Source organism: Triturus cristatus, chromosome 2_2 (assembly GCF_964204655.1).
Source record: "Triturus cristatus chromosome 2_2, aTriCri1.1, whole genome shotgun sequence".
In the NCBI taxonomy this organism is placed as follows: domain Eukaryota; kingdom Metazoa; phylum Chordata; class Amphibia; order Caudata; family Salamandridae; genus Triturus; species Triturus cristatus.
Window position 1 is genome coordinate 20,161,814 of NC_140582.1, and position 25,608 is coordinate 20,187,421.

Genomic DNA, 25,608 nt, shown 5'->3' on the forward strand with positions numbered 1-25,608 from the left:
GTTAGGAACAGCGCTGAATTTAGGTAGATGGAAAAGTAATCTCGCTGCAGCATTCTGAACAATCTGCAGCCTATTTGTAATGTTCCTTGTGCTCAAATACAGAATATTGCAATAGTCAAGGTGTGAGATGATTAAAGACTGTATAATCAATCCCCGAACCTGAGGATTGAAAAAGCCAATTATCAATTTAAGGCTTCTAAGAGTGCCAAAACAAGTTCCAAACAGTGCCTTGACCTGCAGCTGAAACAATAATGCACCATCGAGTCAGACACCCAATTTTATTTGCAGCTGATTTGGTCAGCAGTGGTCTCCCCAAACCTGAGAATGGTTCCCTAAAAAGAGATTCTGTTTCACTGGGATACATCTTCAGGCAATTAGAATGCATCCAGTCAGTAATAGCGGTCATATAATTCTGAAGACTGACAGCACCCTCCGTACACGCCCACTGACAGAGAGACAAAAAAGCTTTCTATCATCTGTGTAGGATCCCAAAGAAATCCCAGAATATTTCATCACATTGCCAGTGGCCTAACGTAGATGTTAAAGAAGGTAGAACTTGGAGCTGAGCCTTGAGGGACGCCATGTTCTAGAATACTCTTAGAAGAAAAGAAAAGGGGGGATATTGCCTGAAAAGATCGATCTTGTAAAAAAGAAGCGAACCAGGCTTGTGCCTTGCCCCAAACTCCAATTTGATAAAGGCGCCGTAACAGCACCTCATGGGACCGTGTCAAAAGTAAAGCTTAAATCAAACAGAATAAGTGTAGTTGAGCCTCCTTCATCCATGGCTATACACAAAGCCTCATCCACCGTAAGATTGGGTTCTGCGAGGAGTCTAGCTGTTGGTGTTTCTCTAAAAGTGCTGTCTGGAGATTATTCACGTTTCTCCCCTACCTTTGCCAAGAATGGTAGAAGAGAAATGGGTCAATAGTTGTCAGACTGGACTGGGTCAAGCAAGAGTTTTTTTTTTTTTTTTTTTTAGATGAATATCTTTGCCATGTTTCCACGCAGTGGGCACCACAGCTGTGGACAAAGAGATTCGCTAGACCTAAAAATGTAGGAGTAAGGAGCCCCTGCATTTTAAATATAAGTTCAGGATTAATAGGGTCATCGTGAGAACCCGATTTAACTTTGCTCATCAGGGAGATTGAGATATTGTCCAGCTCCCTCAGCTCATCCTCCTGTGGCATGCTGCCCATCTTTAAAAAGGGCCATCAACCACAGTTCTACTAGTTTCGTCAGAAAAATGTATATAAATATCATTTACCTTATTTAAGAAATGGTCAGCAAGCTTATCACAACTCTCATTGGATGCATTAGTTGGTTAATCAAACTGTGAACTGTGGTATAAATTTCTTTTGAGGGGTTGCTACTTTTTAAAATGTTATCAGTGTAGGAATCAGTGCGAGCCTTCTTAAACATTTTGTGATGGACTTTGATGGCTCTCATATACCTTTTTTTTTCTAATGCAGTTGAGCTCAAGCACTTTACAATGCCTTTTTTCGGCAATCAATTTTTCATCAAACCAAGTGGATGAAGGCCTCTTTTTAGGCCTACTGGAGCGCACAGGTATAAGCAGATTAAAAGTAGAGGTTAACCACACATTTGTGTAGAGTGCTAACCTGAATATGATTGCCAGATTTCTCAATCTCAAGTTTGTGCCATTGCCTTCCACTAACTGGTTTGGCTGCAGCAAAACCTGGGGCACTTGGGATGTTCAAATCCATCTGGACCATAAAGTGATCTGACCACACCACCAGGAGTGGAGAGGATACTCGATGGATGGGTAAGTTGGAAAAGACAAGGTCCAATATACACCCCGCTGCACACGTATGGCCTGTCACTAATTGAATCAGATGAATAGTTTCCAAATCATTGGTTAGATTGCGTGATGGTGGCCATCAATCTGCTAAAAGTGCAAGTTAAGGCCCACTCTAATCTTAAAGCTAGCCAATTTCAACACATGAAGAGGGATCTAATCTACTAGCATCTTCTTATGTTTCTCTGGCCCGGAGGTCTGTAGATCAGAAGGCCTGAAAAAGTGAGGTTTTTGTTCAAATGAACTTGGCACAGCGCACTTTCGCACCCCTGTATATTGCAAGCGACAAGATTACACATAAGAGTTTCTATAAATAATAGCGATACCACCCCCTCCTTCCGCAAGTTCTGTTGCACCTTCCAATGCAATAGCGAGTAGGAAGAGCTAATTCTGTCTCCAGAAGTGTAGGCTGGTTGAGCCAAGTGTCCTTGAAGAATATAAAATTTGGTGAATGTTCCATGATAAAATCCAAGATTTCAGCATGGTTGCGCACCAGTGATTGATAATGGATACTAAACCCCTTCAAACTTGCAACAATGTCTCCCTCCAGGGTACCCGTAGGCCAGGGTTAGAGAACTTAATAGTAAAACCACAATGCATAAAATTGAACACACCTCCCACGGATCCAAAGAGTAAGTGCACTCTCCGCGCATTTCAGGGTTGTAAGACATCAACTGGGAGGCAGAGTAGTGGATGCTTTGCCTATTCAACAGACCAGTCTCTGGCGCCGTCCAGATGTGGTGGGCACAAACTGGCTTGCCTTTGGCACGCCAGCGGCACATCTGCTGCACACGTCCACGTCTCGCTTTTTATAGTTAGTAGGGCACTTAGGTTTAGACATATAGCAGTTCACTAGACCGCTGACTACCAAGTAGGATGGCCTAACCAAAATGGCTGACTGGAAACATGATCCTTACAGATTAAAACACTCTGCAAAGACCATCAAACCAAAACCAACCACACCTTCCCCAACCCCAAACAATCCCACAGATTCAAAACCATTTTAAAACTCTCAAATATAAAATATAGCAGAACATAAAAAAACACACCAAGACTGATAGTGTCTAGTGGCTAGGGTCTTTGATGTTCCGGTAGTTTCACTAGCAACTCCACGCTTTTCTGAAGATCCAAACAAGCTGAAGGAATTCATTGACCCCCTGACCGTTTTCTTCGACTTCCATCTAGCACAATTCTAATTAGGATAGAGCTAAGGTTGGATACCTCATCAGTGCTCTGTCTGGAACAGCCCTGGGTGTGGGCGACCCCTCTAGTAGCTTCAGAAGATCCATGCCTTTCCAACTATTTAACCTTTTTGACAGCATTCAGGTGGATGTTTGAGAGACCAGATTATTTAACCTTTTTGACAGCATTCAGGTGGATGTTTGAGAGACCAGATTTGGAGTTTCCGGCAGAGGAGGCCCTCTGCAAAATCCAGCAAGCAAATCAAGATGTATTGGCTTATATTACCTGGTTTCGTCACTTGGCAAGATAGACAACATGGGTGGAACACACCCTTGTCACACTGTTTTTCAGAGGTCTTAAAGAAGAAATAAAAGATGAACTTGACCACTTAGCTCATGCAGACTATTTCCTCTTTAACGAGTCAGGCCCGGCAAACAAACTCCAGCTTCGGGAACGCACATCCTAAAGAGAAGAGATCGGTCCTCCTCCTTGTTTGGAAGTTTGTAAAGAAGAAAACCTTCAACTGAAGGGCAGGTCACTTCTGCTGGAGAAGAGGCCAGTGCAGATTGGTGTTGTGCATGGGGCACTACCGGAGGCAGAGAGAATATCGACGTAAATATGGTCTGTGCAAGTATTGTGATCCGCAGAACATTTGGTTTGAGCCTGTCCTGTTCGCTCACCAAGGCCTTTGGGAAACGCTAGATCCCGTCCCTTGTGTAAGGTGAAAAGATGGGAGTGTGTCAAATCCCTTTCGTTGGAGCTTCAGAAGAGTCTTGAGCCTCTCTCTTCCTCTTACCACTCCTATTAGAAACCCCAAATGGAAAAAATGAGAAAATACTAGCACTCCTAGACAGTGGAGAAAGTGTTCCTTAAATGGATGAGAATTGGGCTCAAGTAGAGGGTATTCCCTGAATTACCAAAAAGATTCCTTTGCAGGTTCGGACTGTCGACTGAACACCTTTGGTTTTCAGACCAGTTAAAGAAATGACAACTCCATTAAAGCTAACTTTTGGAAAACACAGTGCATATGCTTCATTCGATCTCCTTGTTTCCCAATCCCATAATCATATTGTGGTTGTCTCGTCATTATCTTTACATCAACTGTGAAACAAGAAAGATATTCCTGTCCGCTCAGTTTTGCCTACAATTTCGTTATTCTTGAGAGGATTATTGGACTCCAAAAAAGATGGTTATGGCTCCCATGGAAGACCCTGGTTAAATCAATTTACTACAGGCCGTACCTGAGCAATATCAGGATTTTTCTGATTATTTTTTTGGGGAGAAATCCAAAAAGCTCTTCCTACCACCACATCGAGAGTTTGATTGTGCCATTCCCTTAGAACCTGGATTAGAACCTTTCGGCAGAATATATTCTCTTTGAGTCTTAGAAAGAAGCTCTCAAGCTATATTTGGACGAAAACTTACAGAAAGGACAAATTACCCGATCTTCCTCTCCCACAGGGGCCTCTGTTCTTCGGCCCTAAAAAATCGAACAAACTCAGACCCTGCATAGACTTTAGAGGCTCAAATAAGTTCACCATCAAAGATTTGTATCTGTTACCTCTAATCAAGGATATCTTTACTAAATAACGATTTTGTGGTGCCGATCATCTGTTGCGCATCAAGGAAGGAGCTGAATGGAAGATGGTGTTTAGAGTTCCTTTGGTTTAAGTAATGCTCCTGATATATTCCAGCATTTTATGGATCACATTTTCTCTGGCATGTTAAATAAATGTGTTGTGGTCTATCTTGCTGACATCTTGATATATCCCAAGACCCCCTGTAAATCACAAACATGTCAGTCAAGTATTACATAGACTTTCTCAAAATCAGTTGTACTGTTGCTGCAAATTTGATTAACCTGTAGTGGAATACTTAGGCTTTTGTTTAAACAGTACAGGGTTTCCATAGATCAGAATAAAGTTTCAGCCATCCTAAACTGGCTTTCCATTCCAATGTTAAGGAGACTCGATGTTACCTGGTGTTTGCTAATTTTTATCAACAGTTTATCGGAGGTAGGCTTTTATTGGTCAATTAATTGAAATCATTGCAATCATGCTCGGTTAAAATCAGTATGAGGTGCATAGTTTCCAATGTTATAAAGGAAATATAGCGGATTACCATCATGTTAAAATGTAGGAGATTTAAACATCACTTTGACAACTGTAGCGACACAGAGATTAAAACAATTGGCACGGCATTTGGCATTTATAGTTCAGTGTGATAGTCAGAATCAAGCATAGCTTTTGCAGCAGATAGAAATTTCATGAAGCGTACCTCCAGCTGCACTGAGTCGCCTTTCATACATTCTACCCGGGCTGCTAGACATGTCCGTACGTTTAAAGTCCGCCAGATGGGGCGAAGCCAGTAGATTCTCAAGAGGCGCAATTTCTCACAAATGCACAGTATATGAATTAATGATTCCTCTGCTCCCCTGCATGCTCGGCACTGTGTTGCTACGATTTCTTTCTACCCTTGGCCATACTTATAAGCCAGTAGTGGAATCAAACCGAACCATAGCCTCATTACTTGACGCTTCATTATTGGCTTTAAGGGAGAAGCCAAGTAGTGTGGCATGCCCCCACTGTTGTATAATTTTGAAGCCCAGCTTCCGTGACCTAAGATTTTTCAGGGTTAGTGCAAAAACTGTCGGCCGACATTATCTTTGCTTGTTATGTTAAGTTTTGCTGCTGCGGGTAAGGGTATAGGGGCAAATCCTAATTCATGAGCTTCCAATGCTTCGACGCAATGTGTTAAAAATTCATGCCAGGTTGATCCTGGATTACTTCTCATTAACCAGATGCACTTATTATAATTTCGCCCTTATGACTCGAATTAGGGGCGGGAAGTCAGGTGAGCTCATGACTTTCCTTGCTCTGCAGTAGGCCTCCTCTACTGATTGTGCCATTCCTTGCATTACGGTGATATGAGTGGACTGCCTTCCTTTATGCTCGATCCATACTCCTAAGTACTTGTATGCTGTAACTATCTCTATGGGTATATTGTCGACATGCCATAAACCTCTCCTCTTTATTTGTCTAGAGATTATCATTGTCTTTGTTTTAGCCGTATTTATTTTCTGATTGTTTACTTTGCAGTATGATGGCAATGCAATGAGAAGCCGCTGTAGCCCGATCGGGGTTCGGTCAAGCAATATTGTGTCATCCGCGTATTGTAGTGATTGAATTTTCGTTCCGGCGAGTTTAGGGGGAAAGGCGCTGGCATCAGCCAGATAATTTGGTAAATCCACCAAATACAGGTTAAAAAGCATTGGGGCCAGTGTACATCCTTGCTTTAAAGCTTTGTTAGTTTTTATTTTTTTGGGTCGTGAACTAGCCAGAAGAGACTCTGATCTTGACCCAGGTTTCCGAGTATGGGGTTACAGATGCATTTAATAGTCTATTGTCAATGACTCCGTTTTTTTTTTGTTTCATTCAACATCTCGGGAGGGCCACACTGTTGAACGCTGTTTGGAAGTCGATGTAGGCTAAATGCAAAGCCCTCTTTTTTTTTTTTTTTTGCGAGCGTTGTCTCTATCAGATGGGACATACAGACCATGGTATCTTCAATGTGAGATCCCTTTTGAAAGCCTGTTTGCAAGTACAGGATCAGTTTGCGCACTACTGCCCAATCCGTCATTTCTTGTAGTAGTGTGCTGGCGTAGCACTTCCCATCTACGTCTGGGAGAGCGATCATTTGGTAATTTTCTGGCTTAGAAAGAGCCTTTTTTCTTATAAAGGGACTAAAATGGAACCCCTCCATGACTCTGGGATGCTTCTTCCCGACCTGTGCTCCCATAATAAGGGCACCATAATTGTGTCCCATTTGCTAGCTGTCCCTTTTATACACCATCGACGGAATGCCATTAGGGCCAGGTGCTCCTCCAGATCGCATTTTTTTGATGAGGTGCAAGACCACGTCAGATGTTATTTCTTTTTTGATCATGGGATCGGTTTTGTGGCTCCATGGTCGTTGTTGCGTTGTTAATGTCCCGTATGTTAGGACTGCACTATTGTCGCTAGATGACTGCACATAGAGTGCTTCTATGTGGTTTTCCTACACTATGGGCAAGATGGTTGTAGTTGTTGGTCGTTGATTTGATCTAAACTAGTTTATCAGAGACTTTGTTTAACTTTCTAGCGATATCACCGGCATCCTAATGAAGCACATGCTAGTCCATGGTTTTCATTGGCACGCTCTAGCAGAGGGAGCCTTCAACAAACTAAAACAAGCCTTCATGCAAGCTCCAATCTTTTGACATCCTGACCCGACAAAAAGATTTATTGTGGAGACAGACACTTCCGACAGGTCTGTAGAGTCTGTGCTCCAAAAGACTCAAGAAGATTATGGGTTGGAACACCCCATATTTAGTCTGTCTTATATTCTGTCAGACTCTGAGAGAAACCTACTCGGTTCTGGAAAGTGAGCTCCTGGCCATGAAGATGGGAGCCCGTGAATCTTTCAAAATCAGAACTAACCATTGTAATCTTAAATATCTAAAAAAAATCTACAATACAGAAATAGTTGACAGGCTTGTTGGGCCTGTTTTTTCAATCAGTATAACTTTTTATTACACATATCCACGGCACTAGAAACTCCCTTGCTGACACCTTATCACGCAGATATCCAGAATCTCCGGTAACGTTTGGTCCAAATATACTCCCTCCTCCATGAATAATTGGAGTTACCCAATAATTTCTCTAAGTACAAGCTGATTATGCCAAACTTCTAGAGACTAGTAAAAGACACTTCAAGGACAAATTCGCAAATAAGGAGACCTGGTGTATAAAGCCAAGCCTTATTAATCCCATTCAAGGTATTAAAGGACTAAGTCCGTAAGAGCTGGCACATTTCTCCAGTTGCAGGCCACAGTGGAGTCAAAGCAACTTTAGAACTCTTACTCCATTCCTTCTGATGGCCTTCCATTCAAGAAGACACTGATCTGTCACTTCCGTCCCTACTTGTGCTCAAAATAAAACTTCTCATTCACTCACGACTGACCCAACCCTTGCAAACCATCTCTACTGACTATATTGTAACATTACTGCCCATGAAGGTAATCCAGTCATTATGATAACAACGGACTCCTTCTCCAAATGGCTCAGTTTATGGCCTTAAGGAAATTGGCTTCTGCAAAAGAGAGAGCAAGTCTTTCTGAGGGAAATCTTTACTTTCCATGGTGTCCCTTGGGTTATTGTATCTGACTGAGGTCTACGATTTGTGTCCTGATTTTGGAAATCATTTTGCAGATTCCTTCAAATTAAGGTTGTCCTCTCCTCTGGGTTCCATTCTCAGACCAATGGTCAGACGGAACGACTTAACCAAAGTCTTGAACAGTATTTGCACTGTTTTTGCAATTCTATACAGAACGATTAGTTTCTTTTTTTTTACCTGCGACTGAGTTTTTCTATACCAATTCTGTGCAGAGTAACACTAAATCATCCCCCTTTTTTTGCCTTCAAGGGGCAGATCCTAAGGCCTTTTCAATTGTTCTTTTAGGTCCTGTCCTTGTTCCAGCTGCTCTTAGTTTCCTTAGGCAGTTACAGGCTATAAGACATAGGGTAACTCTTAATCTCCATGATGCTAAGGTTATGATCAAATCCTCTGCTGACAGTCATCGTGTGCCTTCTCCAGCATATGCTGTTGGGAATAAAGTATGACTCTCCTTGCAGTTTCTTCCTCCTCATCTTTCTTTTAATAAATTCAAGCCTCAATACTATGGCCCTTTTAAGATTGTCCAGGTCATCAATCTTGTAACCTTCAGGGTCCAACTGCCTTTGCACTAGAAGATCCATCCTGTATTTCACACGTTCCAATTGAAATGTTTATTGGGTGGATCCTTACCATTGCCTCCCTCCTATTTTAGTGAATGATGTTCTAGAATATGAAGGTCAGGGAAGCTGTGATTCTCGATTCTTTCAAAGGAAACTGCAGTTCTTGATTCATTGGAAAGGGCACCCTCCTAGCGAAAAGACTTGGGAAGATGCTTCCCCTGTTCATGCTCCAGATCTGGTCCGGCACTTTTTTTCTTTGTTTCCCGGTAAGTAGGGTTTTTGGGGAGGGGCCAATCTGTTGTGCATTTGCCTTGCCCGAAGTCAGTTACCGTGGCACCTGTGAATGAGCAGGGCGTGGAGGTCAGGAGAGGTGAAGGGAATGCCAGTGGGCCGTCCCGTTCCTCTCAGACACATACCTGGTGGCGACTGGCCCATCAGCATAATCCTTGCATCGGCGCTTTTGTCCTGGTGGCATAGTGGCTAAGAGCCTCTTCTGGGTTCTCTATTACCAGAATTAATCTTCTTCTCAAAATCCTCTAGTAAGGTTTCATGGGATATATCTTCCCTATCCACAATGGAGGCCACCCATAGACTATCATTAGGTTTCCCAATCCATCATGGTGCCAATCCTTCGGATGCCATTCCCTGGGGTCTGAGGTATAAAAGGAACTTCGATTTCTTTTTACTTGTCGCAACGCTCCGGCAGTCTTGTCATAGCCTCTTTGTTACCAACTGGGAGCCAGTGGAGCCAATTCAGGGAGAAGGAGGTGATCACGCAGGTGCAGAGTACCTCCCTCGGTATTGGCAGACTCATCCAACAGAAGCTGCCCACAGATCGACAGATGTGGTGATCCAACCCTACTGTGGGCGGGGCCCACAAATGGTGGTTTCTAGACTGGTCAGTCAGAAGTTTTGGGTGCTACCAAGATCCACAATGGCCCTAGCGCCAAAACTTGTGTTAAATACAAAATAATGAAAGAAACCCAGCTGCATACCCACAAAGTCGGACATTTCATTTGAATGGTTATTGCATTAAATCATTTAGATGAGTTGTCTGACTTAAATGTGTACGTGTTTTTTGCTTTTATAATGCGCCATGTTGCAGCTTGGTTTTTCCTCAGTAGTCTGGCTGGGAAAAACTTGGTGACCGTGGCATACATGATTATGGGGCACAATGAGGGGGCCAGAAGAAATGCAGCTAGGGCAGTAGCCCCACCCTAGTAATGGCAATGTCAGTGCCCATTCCTCCTAACCGTGAATACCTTCGATTTCCCTGAAACCCAAAGCCAGTTGCTTCTTCATCTTAGCCTTTTTCATGGGGCTTCAAAGGATACTTGATAATTTGCTGCTAGGCTGTACCATTTGTACTTTGGGTGACATACCAGATTGATAATGTGTGATTTTAACCCATGACAGTCTGTTTCTACAGATATTTATGCCATTAAGCACCATATATCCGGCCTATTTTGTTTGCTTATGAAAAATAAGTGACATATGGCTCTCATGTGTCAAACATGACCTTTATATTTCTTAAGGTAAGGTTACTAGATGATTCTATGTCATCCAGCATATAGCTCTCTAGTCCGGAGTTTTTTAACAACCTAATGCATTCTAGGAGTTGTAGTTCAGGTTTGTTTCACTTGATCCAATTGAATATGAAAAATAATGATTTTTTATAAGACTAAACGTTGGGTCCTTGGTATTGGTAGCCATCTAGTAACCTTATATTTATGTATTGTGGACTATAATTTCTGAGCCAGATTGTTGACTTTCTAGTTAGAGGCAATTTGTGTTTTAACCATTCTCTTCCCAGGAACTTGGCAGAAATTAAATGTGATCAGTGAATGCTGTCTCAAACAAACACTTTTTCTTTTGTTCAGATTATCGACGATGAGATTCAAGCCGATTTTTACGTTGCAGTTCCCAGCATTGTCTCCAAGTTGTCTCCTTTAAAGAACAAACTTAGGAAACAATTTCCAAAGAATAATAGAGGTATGCCTTTCAGTTGTATTTAAAGCCCTACCAAAGTGTTCACTTTTTTGTTTAATTTAATTTCCCAAATAGCCTTACAACAGCAACTGAAGATGGGTTGCTACACTCCATAGTATAAATTAGAGCACATTTATTGTCATATTTCTGCCTCAAATAGTTGACAAGTTGTACACTTTTTTTTGGTTCTTAGTTTCTGTAAGTGCCAAATCTCCATCTCTCGTACAAACGATTGAACAGAGTCTAGTTGATCCACTGGGAACAGAGGTTGATGCTTAACAAAGCCCCTCTGTTATTGTTAATGAAAAATGTTCTTGCTATTGTAATGGAAAGTTTAAATTCCATTAAGGACACGGAGGTGAGGAGTACGCTATCTTTCTTAGCTTTATTTCAATACAGCAGCCATAAATTCATAACATCTCTAACCAAAAACTATCTTTCCCATGAACATTACAGAGTAGATCTTGTCATATAGGCTTTTCATCCTCGCCACTCGAGCTCTTTCTTCATGCAACATTCAGCACATCATCCCGCCGATCCTCCTTGCACTGCTAATTACCTCACATATTACATCGCTTATAACATCTTCTATGTACATGGTCAACTAGCATTATTGTGCCAATTTTTAAAAAGGGTGACCGTTCTAATCCAAGTTGTTACAGGCCGATCTCCCTGATTGACAACACATTGAAAATTTTGCGGAGGATCCTGTTCAACAAGATTAGGATATGGGCTGAGGAGGGCCATATTGTACATCCATATCAGTTGGGGTTTAGAAGCAGAATCTGCACTGTTGAGCAGTGTCTAAACCTTAATCTGATCGTTGGTAAATATACAATAGCTAAAAATCCCCTATTTACCTGGCTTTTATGAACCATACCTCGGCCTTTGATTTTTTCAACAGGTCACGGCTTTGGTCCATCCTTTTAAAATATGGTTTGGACGAGGTTCTAGTAAATTTTTTAGCTCATTTACATAAGGATCTGAACGCCCGGGTGCGGATCAATAAGGGTGGAGAGGTATCAAAAGACATCAAAGTTGGTAGAGGGGTCAGGCAGGGTTGTGTCCTGGCCCCTCTTCTTTTTATCCTTTACATTAATGACTTGAATAAGTAATTGGTATCACTGACTTATGATGTCCCTAATATCAACGGTAAAACACTCCCCGCCCTACTGTATGCCAACGATACGTTCCTAATGGCCCGCACACCAAATGCTTTACGCGTTTTGGTGCGCGGCTTTGTTAACTTTATCCAGTATTAGGATATCTTTCATAGATTCACATGCCTGAATCATTCCCCGTCGTCGGGATGGGAGTCCCCGGTAAATAAATAAAGTAATGTCTCAGTAGACATATGGAGTAATAGGCCAAAAGGCCTCACCTTAGTAACATATCCACGTCCTTTTGTAAAAAGGACCAAACTTTGGAGAGTAGCCAATCAGCTAGCACCACCCTCTAGAACCTTCCTGGAAGGAGCTCTAGTCCCTCAGATTTTCTACCGCACGGTGTGCTAAGGGAGTCTCCACTGAACTCTGCTCACCATTCCTTATTTCTGGATTACCAGTGTTTCTTGCTTCAACTTTACATTTTTTGTGTGGAGTTCTTCGGTTCCTCATGGCAGACACTCCGAAGAAGGGCCTTTTCAGGTCTTGTGCTTCCTGTGGGAAAAAGACTTCACGTAGACAATCAACACAAGGACTGTCTCTACTGCCTTTATCCTAACCACTCGTCAAAGGATTGTAAGGTATGTCGTACCTTTTCCTCCAAAAACCCTTAAAGACCGTGAGGGGCGCCTCTTAATTTGGCTGCAGAGGCTAAAGGACAAAGATACAGCATTGTCTTCTGAGGAAAGTGAGGGCTCTTCCATCTCCTCTCAATCCTATCAGAAAAGACCAAGGGTGGCATCTCCGGGCCCTTCGTCGCAGCCACCTCAAAAGAAGGCGCATAAAAAGTCTTCAGAGGTCCCTCCTAAGACTCTGCCAGCGAAGGTTTCTCCTCAGGAAGTTCCTCATGCTTTCAAAAAGCCTTCTTCCACCCCGTCGACGACTACCTCATCGACGGTGGCTCGAACGACAAGGAAATCTCCATCGACGGCAGTACATGTCACCTCGTCGACGACGACAGTTTCTATTTCTGTCGCGTCTCATTCCTTGTCGACATCGACGACGACAACTCCATCGTCGACGGCCGGTAGGTCTGTCTCGTCGACGCTGAAAATTAAAAAGACCTCGTCGTCATCCAAGCTGCCGTTAACGCTGCGATCGCCGACGACGGTGTCGACGACGATACCGTTGACGAAGACTGTCTCGTCGACATCAACATCATCGTCGACGAGGACTCCGTCGACAGCGGCTCCGTCGACGAAGCCTTCATCATCGACGACAACATAGTCTACGATGGCCCTGACTACGGCGTCTCAATCTACTATTGTGCCTGTCCACACTTCTCCGTCGACAACTATACGATGAGCCCGTCGACGGCTACGGATTCTGATGTGCAAAGAACATATGTGCACCTCAAAATCATTAAACGTGCACTGACAGCAGCCCTGACCTCCCCTAGTAGGGTCCAGCTCTTGCCTCCAGCACATCTTTTGGAGGAGGAAGACTCTGACGCTCTGACGAATACCAAAACCGCTCCGATTACGAAGATCCAGGGCAGGAAGATCAGGAGGCTTCTCCTGAGGAATATCTGCCTCCTCCTCCCATGGTTTGTCTGCCTGCGTCCCTGGTCTCTGACCTACAATTCCTTATTTTGGACTATAAGCAGCGGTTTCCAACGTCTGCACCGTCTCCGCTTCCGGTTGTGCCTCCAACACCTAGGCCACGACCTCCTCCATTGATCTTGCAGTCTGAGCCTGTCCCATCACCATCTCATCTTTCTACAGATGATGATGAAGAAGAGGACCATGAGGAAGGGGAACTTCAAGATTCCCAATCTAATCGGGACCAGTGGGATGATTACATACTTCCCTGTTCGGTTTCTCCCGTTCCTACCACAGCTGACTCGCCTCCGGAGGACATTGGAGGCTTTCACAACATCGTGGAGAGAGCGGCGCAGCGCTTTCAAATACCTATGCCCTCGCACCAACAGGATTGTTTCCTCTATGATTTTTAAAGAGCCTTTCTAAGAAGTCTGTTAGGTCTATCCCTATTATAGACTACATATGGGAACAGGGGGTCAAGATCATGCAGAACCCTTCCTCTGTGCCTCCAGTATTGCCTCGTCTGGATAAGAAATATAAAGCTCCAGATACTGCTCCGGATTGCCTAACAGGCCATCCAAAACCGGACTCAGTTATTACACAAGCTGCTCAGCGGAAATCAAATAATCCTTCCGCTTTGCTGACTGCTCCGCCGGACAAAGAGGGTAGGCGGTTGGACAATATTGGCAAGCGCTTTTCGTCCGTGTCTGCTTTGACAGTGCGTGCATCCAACTCCTTGGCACTGTTAGGACGTTATAATCTGCAGATGTGGGCAGACATTGCACCATACCTTGCGAACTTGCCGGAAGAGTCAAAGGAAGAGGCGAAGAAGATCTTACTGGAGGGTGAGAGATCTGCCTCTGAAATTATAGACTGTGCAATGGATATTGCCTTTACTGGATTTCGCGAGCGCAGCTGCACTACGGCGCCAGGGTTGGTTGAAGGCGACTTCCTTCAGACCGGAAGTACAAACCAAAGTATTGGACATGCCATATGATTGCCAACTTCTTTTTGGGACACATGTAGATGAGGCTTTGCAAGGTATTAAGAAGGATACCGACACAGCTAGGGCTTTGGGTACCCTGCAATTCCGGAACCCCTCTTTTCGAGGCTCAAGAGGGAGAGGTCAACCATCTACTAGGGAAGATTTCCAACACCGAACTTCCTTCTCTTCCTCTCAGCAATATCGGCCACAGTACCAGCAACGTCAACAACACACCACTTACACTAAGTCTTCCTTTCGTGGTAAAGGAGGGAGACAGAAAGACGCTGCTCGGCGACAATGACTTCACACTACCGCCGGTCTTCAACTCCTCTCCACCCTCCAAAGTTGGAGGAAGAATATTCCACTTTCTGACAAATTGGAAACCAATAACTAAGGATCGTTGGGTTCTGCAATTAATTCAATTCGGACATTCTCTAGAGATCATCCAAATTCTTCCCCAAACCCCTCCCCGTCCTATGATTCACAAAAATTTGCATGCTTTACTCCTGGAGGTGGCACGTCAAAAGGGAAAGGTGTTTTACTCCCGCTTTTTCCTCATACGCAAAAAGGAGAAAAAATGGAGACCGATATTGGACTTGAGAAATCTAAACAAGTTCCTGAAAAAAGTCATTTCGTATGGTCACCATTCAGGAAGTGCTACAGCTTCTCAATGCGGACAACTACACGGTGACTTTAGACCTTCAAGACGCCTATTTTCATATTCCAATCCACCGCAACCACAAAAAAATTCTGAGATTCATGGTGGCGGGCAGGCATTACCAGTTTCGTGTCCTGCCGTTCGGACTCAAATCAGCGCCACGCATTTTTACCAAATGTCTTTCTCTGGTGGCTGCATACCTACGACAACAACACCAAGTCTTCCCGTATCTGGACGACTGGCTCGTCAAAGCACCCTCTCAAGAAGGCGCGTACAGGTCTTCCAGAGCCTGTCTGAGGCTTTTCGACTTTTTGGGGCTTACTCTCAATCAGGACAAGTCCGTCCTTCAGCCTTCCCAGCGCATAAGTTTCCTGGGTGCTACCCTCGACACGATACAGAGGAAAGCGTTTCTGTCGAAGGAACGCAAAGCTAAACTTCTTTCCTTGGCGCTTTGCATACGTTCCAAGAAGACTCCTTCGGTGCGCCTCTTCAAATCCCTGCTCGGGATGATGTCGCCTTCACATGCGGCCTCTTCAAGAAGTGCTCTCCGCTCAATTGGTCCAATGTACGGGGTCCTTCGATGACGTCATCCAGGTGACCCCTATGATGAAAATGGCTCTAAGGTGGTGGATTTGCCCTCAGAACCTTTCTCAAGGCTTGCCTTTCTTGCTTCCTGCTTCTCCACATATCATCACCACGGACGCCTTTTTAGAGGGCTTGGGGCGCTTTCCTCCAAGAACTGCAGATAAGCGGAAAATGGTCCCTTTCTGAAAAGAAACTTCATATAAATCTTCTGGAGCTCCGCGCAGTATATCTCGCTCTTTTGGCTGTCCCTCCGCGAATCAGGAACTCTCTAGTGCTTGTCCGAACCAACAATACCACGACAATGCACTATTTGAACGAGCAGGGTGGGACTTGTTCTCTGACACTCTCTTGGCTGTCCCTCCGCGAATCAGGAACTCTCTAGTGCTTGTCCGATCAACAATACCACGACAATGCACTATTTGAACGAGCAGGGTGGGACTTGTTCTCTGACACTCTCTAACGAGTAGCAAAAAAACTGGTTGCTCCTTCACAACATCTCTCTTCGAGCAGAGTATGTTCCAGGGACCCACAACGTGTTTGCTGACTCTTTGAGCAGACAGCAGGCAGCATGTCACGAGTGGGAGTTGAAATAGTGGATCCTCAACCGCATATTCTCTCGATGGGTCAACCCTCTTCTGGACCTCTTCGCTACCCAGCAGAACGCCAAATGCCAACACTTTCCAAGCTGGCATCCCCAGCAAGGGTCTCTGGGGAATGCATTTTCAATCGCATGGTGCAATGTCTTTGCATACGCCTTTCCGCCAATTCGCCTGATTCCCAGGGTGCTCCGGAAATTGACAGCGGAACCTTGCACGCTCATCTTGATATCTCTGGCTTGGCCATGCCAACATTGGTTCACAGAGCTTCACCTTCTCTCCCTGGAACCGCCGATCAGGTTGAAACCGTTTCCTGAGTTCAGAGAGTTACAGGGTCTAGACATCCCTCCGGACTGTAGAGAAGTTCTAGCTCGGGCCCGAGCAGATAGTACCACCAAAACGTACTCCTTAAAATGGAAGAGGTTTTGTATCTGGTGCAAGTCAAACAAAATACACCCTCTTTCCTCCACTCCGGAGCAAATACTGCCTTACCTTCTTTATCTGGCAAAATCTGGACTCGCTCGTGCCTCCATTAAAGTCCACTTGGCAGCAATATCACGTTTCAGAAGATACTCAGCAGGTCCTTCTCTGTGGTCTCATCGGCTCATTAAGCAATTCCTTAAAGGACTGTTTAAAACATTCCCTCCGGTGAAAACTGTGCCTCCTGCGTGGCACCTCAATACGGTTCTGGCTCAACTTATTAAACACCCTTTTGAGCCAATACACAGAGTGGATCTCAAGTATCTTTCCTGGAAAACAGTGCTCCTTCTAGCCTTTACCTCGGCAAGGCGAGTGGGGGAAATCCATGCTTTCTCAATCCAAGACCCTTTCCTCCAATTCAAACATGACAGGGTCATACTTCGTACAAATCCAAAGTTTATCCCTAAAGTTCCCTCACAGTTCCATCTCAATGAGCCTATTGTGTTGCGTTAATTCTTTCCAAATCCTCAAACAGTGGCAGAAAAAACCCTGCATTCCTCAGATCTTAAGCACTGCCTAAAATTCTACCTCGACAGAACGAAGACATTTCGCAAATTTAACCAACTCTTTGTGGCGTACAGTCGGCCTAAGAAAGGTCTTCCACTCACTAAGCAAAGTATCTTCCGCTGGATCTCTGCAGCCATTACTTTTTGTCACCAGCAAGCAGGGCAACCCAATCTCCACAGTTCGTGCCCATTCCACGAGGGCAATGTCTACTTCCATGGCACTGTTTGCAGGAGTGCCCATTCTGGACCTTTGCAGAGCGGCCACATGGAAGACGCCGCATACATTTACCAAGCATTACTGCCTGGATACTGAACTCATGAAAGCCGCTGCAGTGGGTCAAGCGGTGCTCTGTCATCTGTCATTAGAGGTGAGCCTTCCTTTCATCCCACCATCCTTTTCTCTATACGCACATTTCTCTATTGTATTTTATACCTCTACTGTGTCATGGCCTTTTGGTACTTTCTATTGTCACATTGGAATATTATCTGTGAATGTATTTATATATTGTGCCTTTCGAAATGTGCTACTCATTGCTTACTATTCTGATTCAGGCATGTGAATCTATGAAAGATACCCTAATACTGGATAAGGAATGCGTTACTTACCTGTAACTGCGGTTATCCAGTATTGGTATCTTTCATAGATTCACATGCAACCCACCCACCTCCCCTTGAGGGGCTCTCTTGGATCTCTCAGTGATACAACTACTTAGCACTGTGCTTACGGAAATCTGAGGGACTAGAGCTCCTTCCAAGAAGGTTAGGGTGGTGCTAGCTGATTGGCTACTCTCCAAAGTTTGGTCCTTTTTACAAAAGGACGTGGATATGTTACTAAGGTGAGGCCTTTTGGCCTATTACTCCATATGTCTAGTGAGACATTACTTTATTTACCGGGGACTCCCATCCCGACGACGGGGAATGATTCTGGCATGTGAATCTATGAAAGATACCAATACTGGATAACCGCAGTTACAGGTAAGTAACGCGTTCCTTATGGCTAGTTTGGACCTATGTACCAATTTTAAGAAATAGTTTTTAATGGCTTGTGGGTCGAAAAAGTATTCCAATAATACTATAGTTGTAGATTCCGAAAGTTTACAGAGCACTTGCACTTTTCCCTATTTGGGGTTAGGTTTTGCAGCGAATGGTTTGTGGGCTGAGCATGTGGCGCATATTAGAAAAAAGTTCTCTAAAGCCATTAACAACATACTTTGCCTGCCCCAACCTAGAAAGACAGAGGTAGTTTCGGCCATTATCAAAATCTTTAAACTACAATGTACCCCCACTGCTTCTTATGGTGCAGACGTTTGGGGGTTTAGACAGTGTGATCCAGGGCGAAGAAAATAGGTTTTTTCGCAAACTGCTGGGTGCTCCTATTTCTTAATCAGAGTATGCCTGTCATAGTAAATTGAAACTGGCCTATATCGAAGATTACATTAAGGCCTGCCCCGCTATATTTTGGCTCGCGGTCTGGAAGAATCCCGCAGCGCATTTAAGAAGGGAAAAAATAACAGACTGCCTTAATTGTGATTAGGGAAGGGAAATACCCTGGCTTGCTGCTGGTATGAAGAGCTTGATTAGTGTGAATCTTGAGTGTATATTTTTAAATCCTATCGATTCAGAAGCCATAAGTAAGAAACCTCTACAGAAGGCCCTATATGCTGTTTATAGTAAAGCCAGATATGAAACGGAGGTACATAAATATTCTATCGCTAGATATATGATGATTGAGAATACCTCTCACCATCTAGCCATCTTTTAAGACCTATTGGCCGTTGGGAGAGGGGCTTGCTCTTTCGATAAAGGGCTAACACAATGACATTTCTGCTGTTTCCCTCAGGGGTATAATTCTAATCTCGACCATCTGTTATGCCCTTGTAATTAACAGTGTAAGCAATCCATGTTGCATTTTTTATTTTTTTGCAACTTTTACTAAAATATATACTAAATGTTTGTTATGCCATTTTTGAAGACTATACATTCGGTTGATTACAAGGCAGCCTATAGGAAAATCATCACTTTGCAAGATGAAGAGCTAACTTTCTATGTAGGTTCCTACTTGAAAGCAGCAGCACGTGCTCGTAATTCAATGTGTACCCTTTGAAGCCTGTTTTTGTTCACTTTATACTTTATATTGTATTTTTTTACTTTTTTATAGATTCATCTTGTTGAACTCTGTTTTTATATTGTATTTTTAATCTATATCGAAATCTGACGGATCTGTCTGATGCTTGGTTTGAAATTATTTCTTTAATATGTTTCATTAGGTCTCGCCTGACCCAGCGCATGAACTGGTCTGGCGAGACTTATTGAGAGGGCTCCAAAAAGTGCTACCAGGCCAGCCTAGAGCTACAGTGCATGTGCGCGGGCGCGCGCGCCACGATTACTTTCACTTTCGCGGCCGCACAGCTACTTTGATGTTTGATCGTGATCACTTTCGCGGCTGCACAGCCGCTTGGCATAGCCAATAGGTCTCGCTTTTGGGACCTTTTAAGTATTTAGTTATGCAACTGTTGCATGGCTAAACACTTATAAGGTCCCAAAGGCGAGACCTATTGGCTATGCCAATGCTTGTTTTTAATTGTCCTCCCTCCTATCTGACCTAGGTATCATTGTTATATGCTGCTATTTTGATTTGTGCTTTTATGGATACATATTTTTATCCGAATTAAGATTTTGATGACCTCATTGATAACATTTGCTGTAAAAATAGCGATGAGAAAACTGTGCATGGCAGGAGTGCAGGTTATAATTACCTTAAGGCACGAGTTATAGTTTCCTGAGATAACTCCAACTAGAACTGCTGAATTTCTAGGGTTTGGTGTTGTGTGTAAATTATTGACCTAACTATACTGTCCCTTTAACCTTTATTGTTTTAATTTAGTGAATGTATGTGAAACACACACACACACACACACACACACACACATTTTTAGAGTTTAGTATAGGGGATATTTGGGTGACATGGGGACGTTTAGGGTTTGTATTGGTATTTAAGGCAGCAAAGAAAGGTAATAGAACTAGAGAATCCCTCCTGTCACAATACAATGATGGAAATACCAGCATGGAACAGATAGCAATAACACCCCCTATCTGAGTCTAAGGAACAAAATGAGACTGCGAGGCTCATAACTAGATTCAGAAGTCAAAGACAGATAAAAGCCATCATCAAGAAAAATTGGCCTATTGTTATGACTGGCACTGTTATGGCCTCCTGATTACCAGCAATACCTTCCATTACATTTAGAAGACCACCATCCAGTTGAACACAACTGGTTAAAACAAGCCCTGAATTAAGTCAGTCTATCTCATGGCTAAAACCACAAAATGGTTTCTTCAAGTGCTCATCTTGTAGAGCCTGTAAGTTTGGTGTGAATACCACCCATTACGAGACAGCCTTTGAGACAGAAATGAGAGAGATTAAGGGGAACTTCAACTCTAGAGCGGTCTTTGCTGTATATATTCTCATGTGCACTTGTGGCTTAAAATATGTAGGTAGCACAAAGCTGCAGGTGCACGTGAGAATATTGCAGCATTTAGGGCAATTGTGAACAGCGATGCTACGTATCATGTAGCCAGACATTTTAAGGCTATTCATAACCACAAACTTGAATGTCTCAAATACTTTGTAGCTGACGCAGTCCCCAGCCAGAGAAGAGGGAGAAATAGAGAGAAGATGCTGCACCAGCTAGAAACACTATTCATACTCTAGCTGGAGAGTAAGACTCCTAATGGAATAAATAACAATGAGGATATGCATAATTATCTATAAATTTACAGTTTTGAGCAATATGAGATGTTTTATAACTAAGGCTTTAGCTACGGAATTTCTCCATATTCAGTCCGCTGCAGGTTTTACCTTAATTTATAAAATGCAAAAACACGTTTAAAAATAGGGAAAATACGAGAGTTGTTTTCCCATAATTTTTTTTTTAAATAATAAACTCATCCCAATATTACACATTTTATTGCACCATTTTTGCACAACAGCACTTTTTTTTATAAGAAATTGGCACTTTAAGGAATATTATGCACATTAGCACTTTTAAGGCTGCAAACAATGTTTATATTCACTTTTGGTGCTGTCCAAATTTAGTATTTTAATTTGCCTTTTATAATTATAGCAATATGTATTTAAATAGAGATTCGCTGTAGGTTTAGTGAGACCATATATTGACATAAGATATGCATTTAAGCAGATATTATTTTTTCATACAGGCATACCAGGCAGCTTACAAATGGTATATACTGGGCGAAAGACAAACATATTGGTTGTGTATTGGATTTATCAATCAGCTGCTGCTGTAACACATTTTATAAATATAAAATTATATATGTTCGAGGCATATGAGCTGCAGATTGTACACTTAGCATAGATCGCCATCTGGTGTTGGGCCCGGATGTTTGCAGTTTGTTTTTCTTCTTGGACAGTCTTTGGAAGTCACGAGTTTGGTGACTCCTCCTTCGGTCCGTACTGCGCATGGGCTTCGGCTCCATCCTCAGATTGTTTTTTTCCGCCATCGGGCTCGGATGTGATACTTCGTGCTCCGGCTTCGAACTTCTACGGTTCCAGCCTCGACGGAAAATCCTCGTTTTCTTCGAGTTTCTTCATCATCATCTTCATCTCGCGAAGCGGCACTTTCTCCATCCCGTACATCGGCACCGGCCTTCGGGCCCTCCTCGACTCCGGTCCCAGCCGATGGAAAGGACTCCGTTCAAAAAGTGCCCAAAATGTGGGTCTAAATTTCCCCACACCGACCTCCATCAGGTGTGTAACCTTTGCCTCTCTCCTGAACACGAGGCTAGAGACTGCCCCGCCTGCAAGTCTTTTCGATCGAAGAAGACCATCCAAGATCGCAGAGCTCGACGCACCATGGCGCACTCATCCTCTGCAGCTCCACCGGACATCTTCGGAGACGGCGCCGAAGCTTCGGGGCAAACACACACCGAGCAGGAGGAAGACGTCGTCAGCGCTTCCGAGGCCGACGACTCCGACGTGGAGGACGTTACACCGGCGCAGCGGGCCGTGAGTACTATGCCCCCTCCCACCCCCGCGCCGAAAACCAAAGAGACTCGGGTTACTCCCTCGCCTGCCGGCCTGGGCAAAACCAAAGCTTCTATCACCCCACCTACGGGCCCGGTGTCGAAGCCTCCAAAGTCTCACGGCAGCTCGGGATCGAGCCAGCCGACGCCCGGTGCCGAAAAACAGCATCCGGCACCGAAGAAAGCAATATCCAGCTCGACTCCGAAGCCACCGGTGCCGAAGCCTGGACACTCGGTGCCGACCAAACACAAACATAAATCTGTCGGCACCGACGCCCCGGCGCCGAAACCTCATTCGACGCCGAAACACCCGGAGACCTCAAGAAAGCATGGCGCACACAAACCATCGAAACCCTCGGTTCCGAAATCACCGGTGCCGACAGACGATTCGGCACCATTGGCTCTGTTTACACCAGACCCTTTACAAAAGACTCTGTCCAAAGATCCAAAGACTGGGCTTTTGACTTTAATTACCAAGAAAAGACGCCTTGATACTCCGGCTCCTCCTCCTCCACCCAAAAGGAAGGACTCTGCCACTTCTCCCCTCAGAGTGCCCTCCCCACTACCGCCTCCCCTACCTCCTCCACCTCCTCCACCCCCTCCCCCTCCCAGGTCTCCGCCACCTCTACCTCACTACGATCCGGCCCCATCCCCAGATCCGGATGACAGGGACCCGGACAATTACCCGGCGGACGCCCCAATGGATCCCACTCCACCAGGGACCCCAGACCCATGGGAGGATTACAATAACCCTGATATACCAGATATACCTCAGGACGACCTATACCCATCCAGGCCGTCTCCTCCAGAGGACTCCTTAGGGTTTCATCATTTAGTGCAGAGAGCAGCACACTACCATGGGGTGGACATGCACAGTGAACCAGTGGAAGAAGACTTCCTACTGGATACATTTGACATACAAGACAAATCCACTTCTATTTTACCCATGCTTAAGGGTGTCACCAAGCACGCTACAGAGGTGTTCAAAGACCCTGTCAGGGCCAGAGTACTGAACCCTAGAATAGAGAAGAAGTACAAGGCGGCACCCACAGACCCTGCATACATTAAGGGCCCTGCTCCCCTAGATTCCCTAGTTGTCTCCACAGCTAGAAAGCGGGCTAACTCCCAATCCTCAGGAGAAGCCCCACCGCCAGACAAGGAATCTAAACTTCTGGACGCGTCTGGTAAACGCACCGCCTCCCAAGCTGCAAACATGTGGCGCATTGCAAACACACAAGCACTGCTTGCGCGATATGACAGAGCACACTATGACGAACTAGAGGCTCTTATGCAGCACCTTCCAGAAAAACACAAGCGCAAGGCTCATGACCTGATACAGGAGGGTAAACTAATTACAAACACCTCCATTAAGTGTGCCCTCGATGCAGCCGACACTGCTTCTAGAGCCATAAATACAAGTGTCCTGCTTCGTCGCCATGCCTGGCTCAGGATCTCAGGGTTCAAGCCTGAAGTCCAGGCGTCCATACTCAATCACCCCTTTGACCAGCAAACTCTCTTTGGGCCAAAGGTAGACGAAGCGTTGGAAAAGATGAAAAAGGACACAGACACAGCAAAGTCTATGGGGGCACTCCAAACACAAGCCTCTAGACGTTCCTTTCGACGCTCGTCCTTTCGTGGCACAGGCAGAGGCTCCTCCACCGATAACGCCTCTACCTCCTACAAGTCCCCTCCTCAAAATACCTTTTCAAAGGGCAATCAAAGGGGTGGTTACAGAGGCAACAACAATAAGGGCAGGGGCAAAACCAACAACACCCGTTCTGCCACCCCACCCGCACAATGACTCCCCTCCGCTCCCCCCAGACCATCCCACTCCAGTCGGGGGCAGACTACAAGACTTTATCCACACATGGGAGTCCATAACATCGGACAAATGGGTGACCCAAATCATTCGGTCTGGGTACTGTCTCGAACTAACGTCTACCCCACCCAATATCCCACCAAGGCACCGTCCAATGTCTCAAGAACATTCCACACTGCTCAAACAAGAGGTACTCTCACTCCTCCAAAAACACGCTATAGAGCAGGTCCCCGTCAATCAACAAAATCTAGGGGTCTACTCCCTATATTTCTTAATACCAAAGAAAGACGGGACCCTCAGACCCATTCTCGACCTCCGGCCTCTAAATGCCTACATACATTCAGACCATTTTCACATGGTCACCCTACAACAAGTCCTCCCACTCCTCTGCCAGGGAGACTTTCTCACAACCTTGGATCTGAAAGACGCATACTTTCACATTCCAATACACCCCTCTCACAGGAAATACCTCAGGTTCGTGGTGGACGGGCAACATTACCAATTCACGGTTCTCCCCTTCGGGGTCACCACCGCACCACGGGTGTTTACCAAATGCCTAGCAGTAGTAGCAGCACACCTCAGACGTCAACATATTCACGTCTTCCCTTACCTAGACGACTGGCTGATAAAAGCCGCGTCCTACGACCAATGTGTGCAACATACAAACAGCACCATCCAACTGCTCCACCAGCTAGGCTTCACGGTGAACTACCAAAAGTCCCACCTCATACCATCTCACACAAAGCAATATCTCGGGGCCACTATAGACACCTCCAAGGGTATTGCCTATCCAAACTCAGCCAGAATCACAAGCATTCAAGCCTTACGCAAAACATTCCTTCCTCAACACTCTCTTCCAGCAAGAGTGTTTATGAAGCTCATAGGAATGATGGCGTCTTGCATCTTCATAGTGCCCCATGCAAGACTCCACATGCGTCCACTTCAAGAGTGCCTAGCACAACAGTGGAACCAGGCCCAGGGTCAGCTGACGGATCTGGTGTTGGTGGACGGCCGCACACATCACTCTCTGCAGTGGTGGAACACCACAAACCTTTCCAAAGGGCGGCCGTTCCTGGACCCGGTTCCTCAGGTGATTCTAACAGCGGACGCATCGCTCTCCGGCTGGGGAGCGCACCTCCTACACCTGACCATGCAAGGTCTATGGACGCCACAGCAAAAATCGCTCCACATCAACCATCTGGAGCTCTTGGCGATCTTTCTAGCCCTAAAATCTTTCCAAAAACAGATTTCAGGCAAAGCAGTCCTCATTCGCACAGACAACATGACTGCGATGTATTATATACAAAAACAGGGGGGGGGACACACTCTCCCCAGCTCTCCCGCTTAGCCCAGAGCATATGGAGATGGGCAATTCCCCAAAACATCTTTCTCCTGGCACAGCACGTTCCAGGCGTACAAAACACCATGGCAGATCTGCTCAGCAGACAAACGCAACAACTACACGAATGGG

General features: G+C 44.8%; 1 protein-coding gene across 1 annotated transcript in view; it reads left to right on the forward strand.

Moving 5' to 3' along the window:
• MRPL1 (mitochondrial ribosomal protein L1) overlaps nucleotides 1–25,608 on the forward strand; it is a 423,200-nt gene that overhangs the window by 253,274 nt on the left and 144,318 nt on the right. The window contains exon 6 of the mRNA XM_085640944.1: nucleotides 10,653–10,764. Coding sequence (XP_085497070.1) covers nucleotides 10,653–10,764 — 112 coding nt within the window. The remainder of the gene's footprint in view (nucleotides 1–10,652; nucleotides 10,765–25,608) is intronic.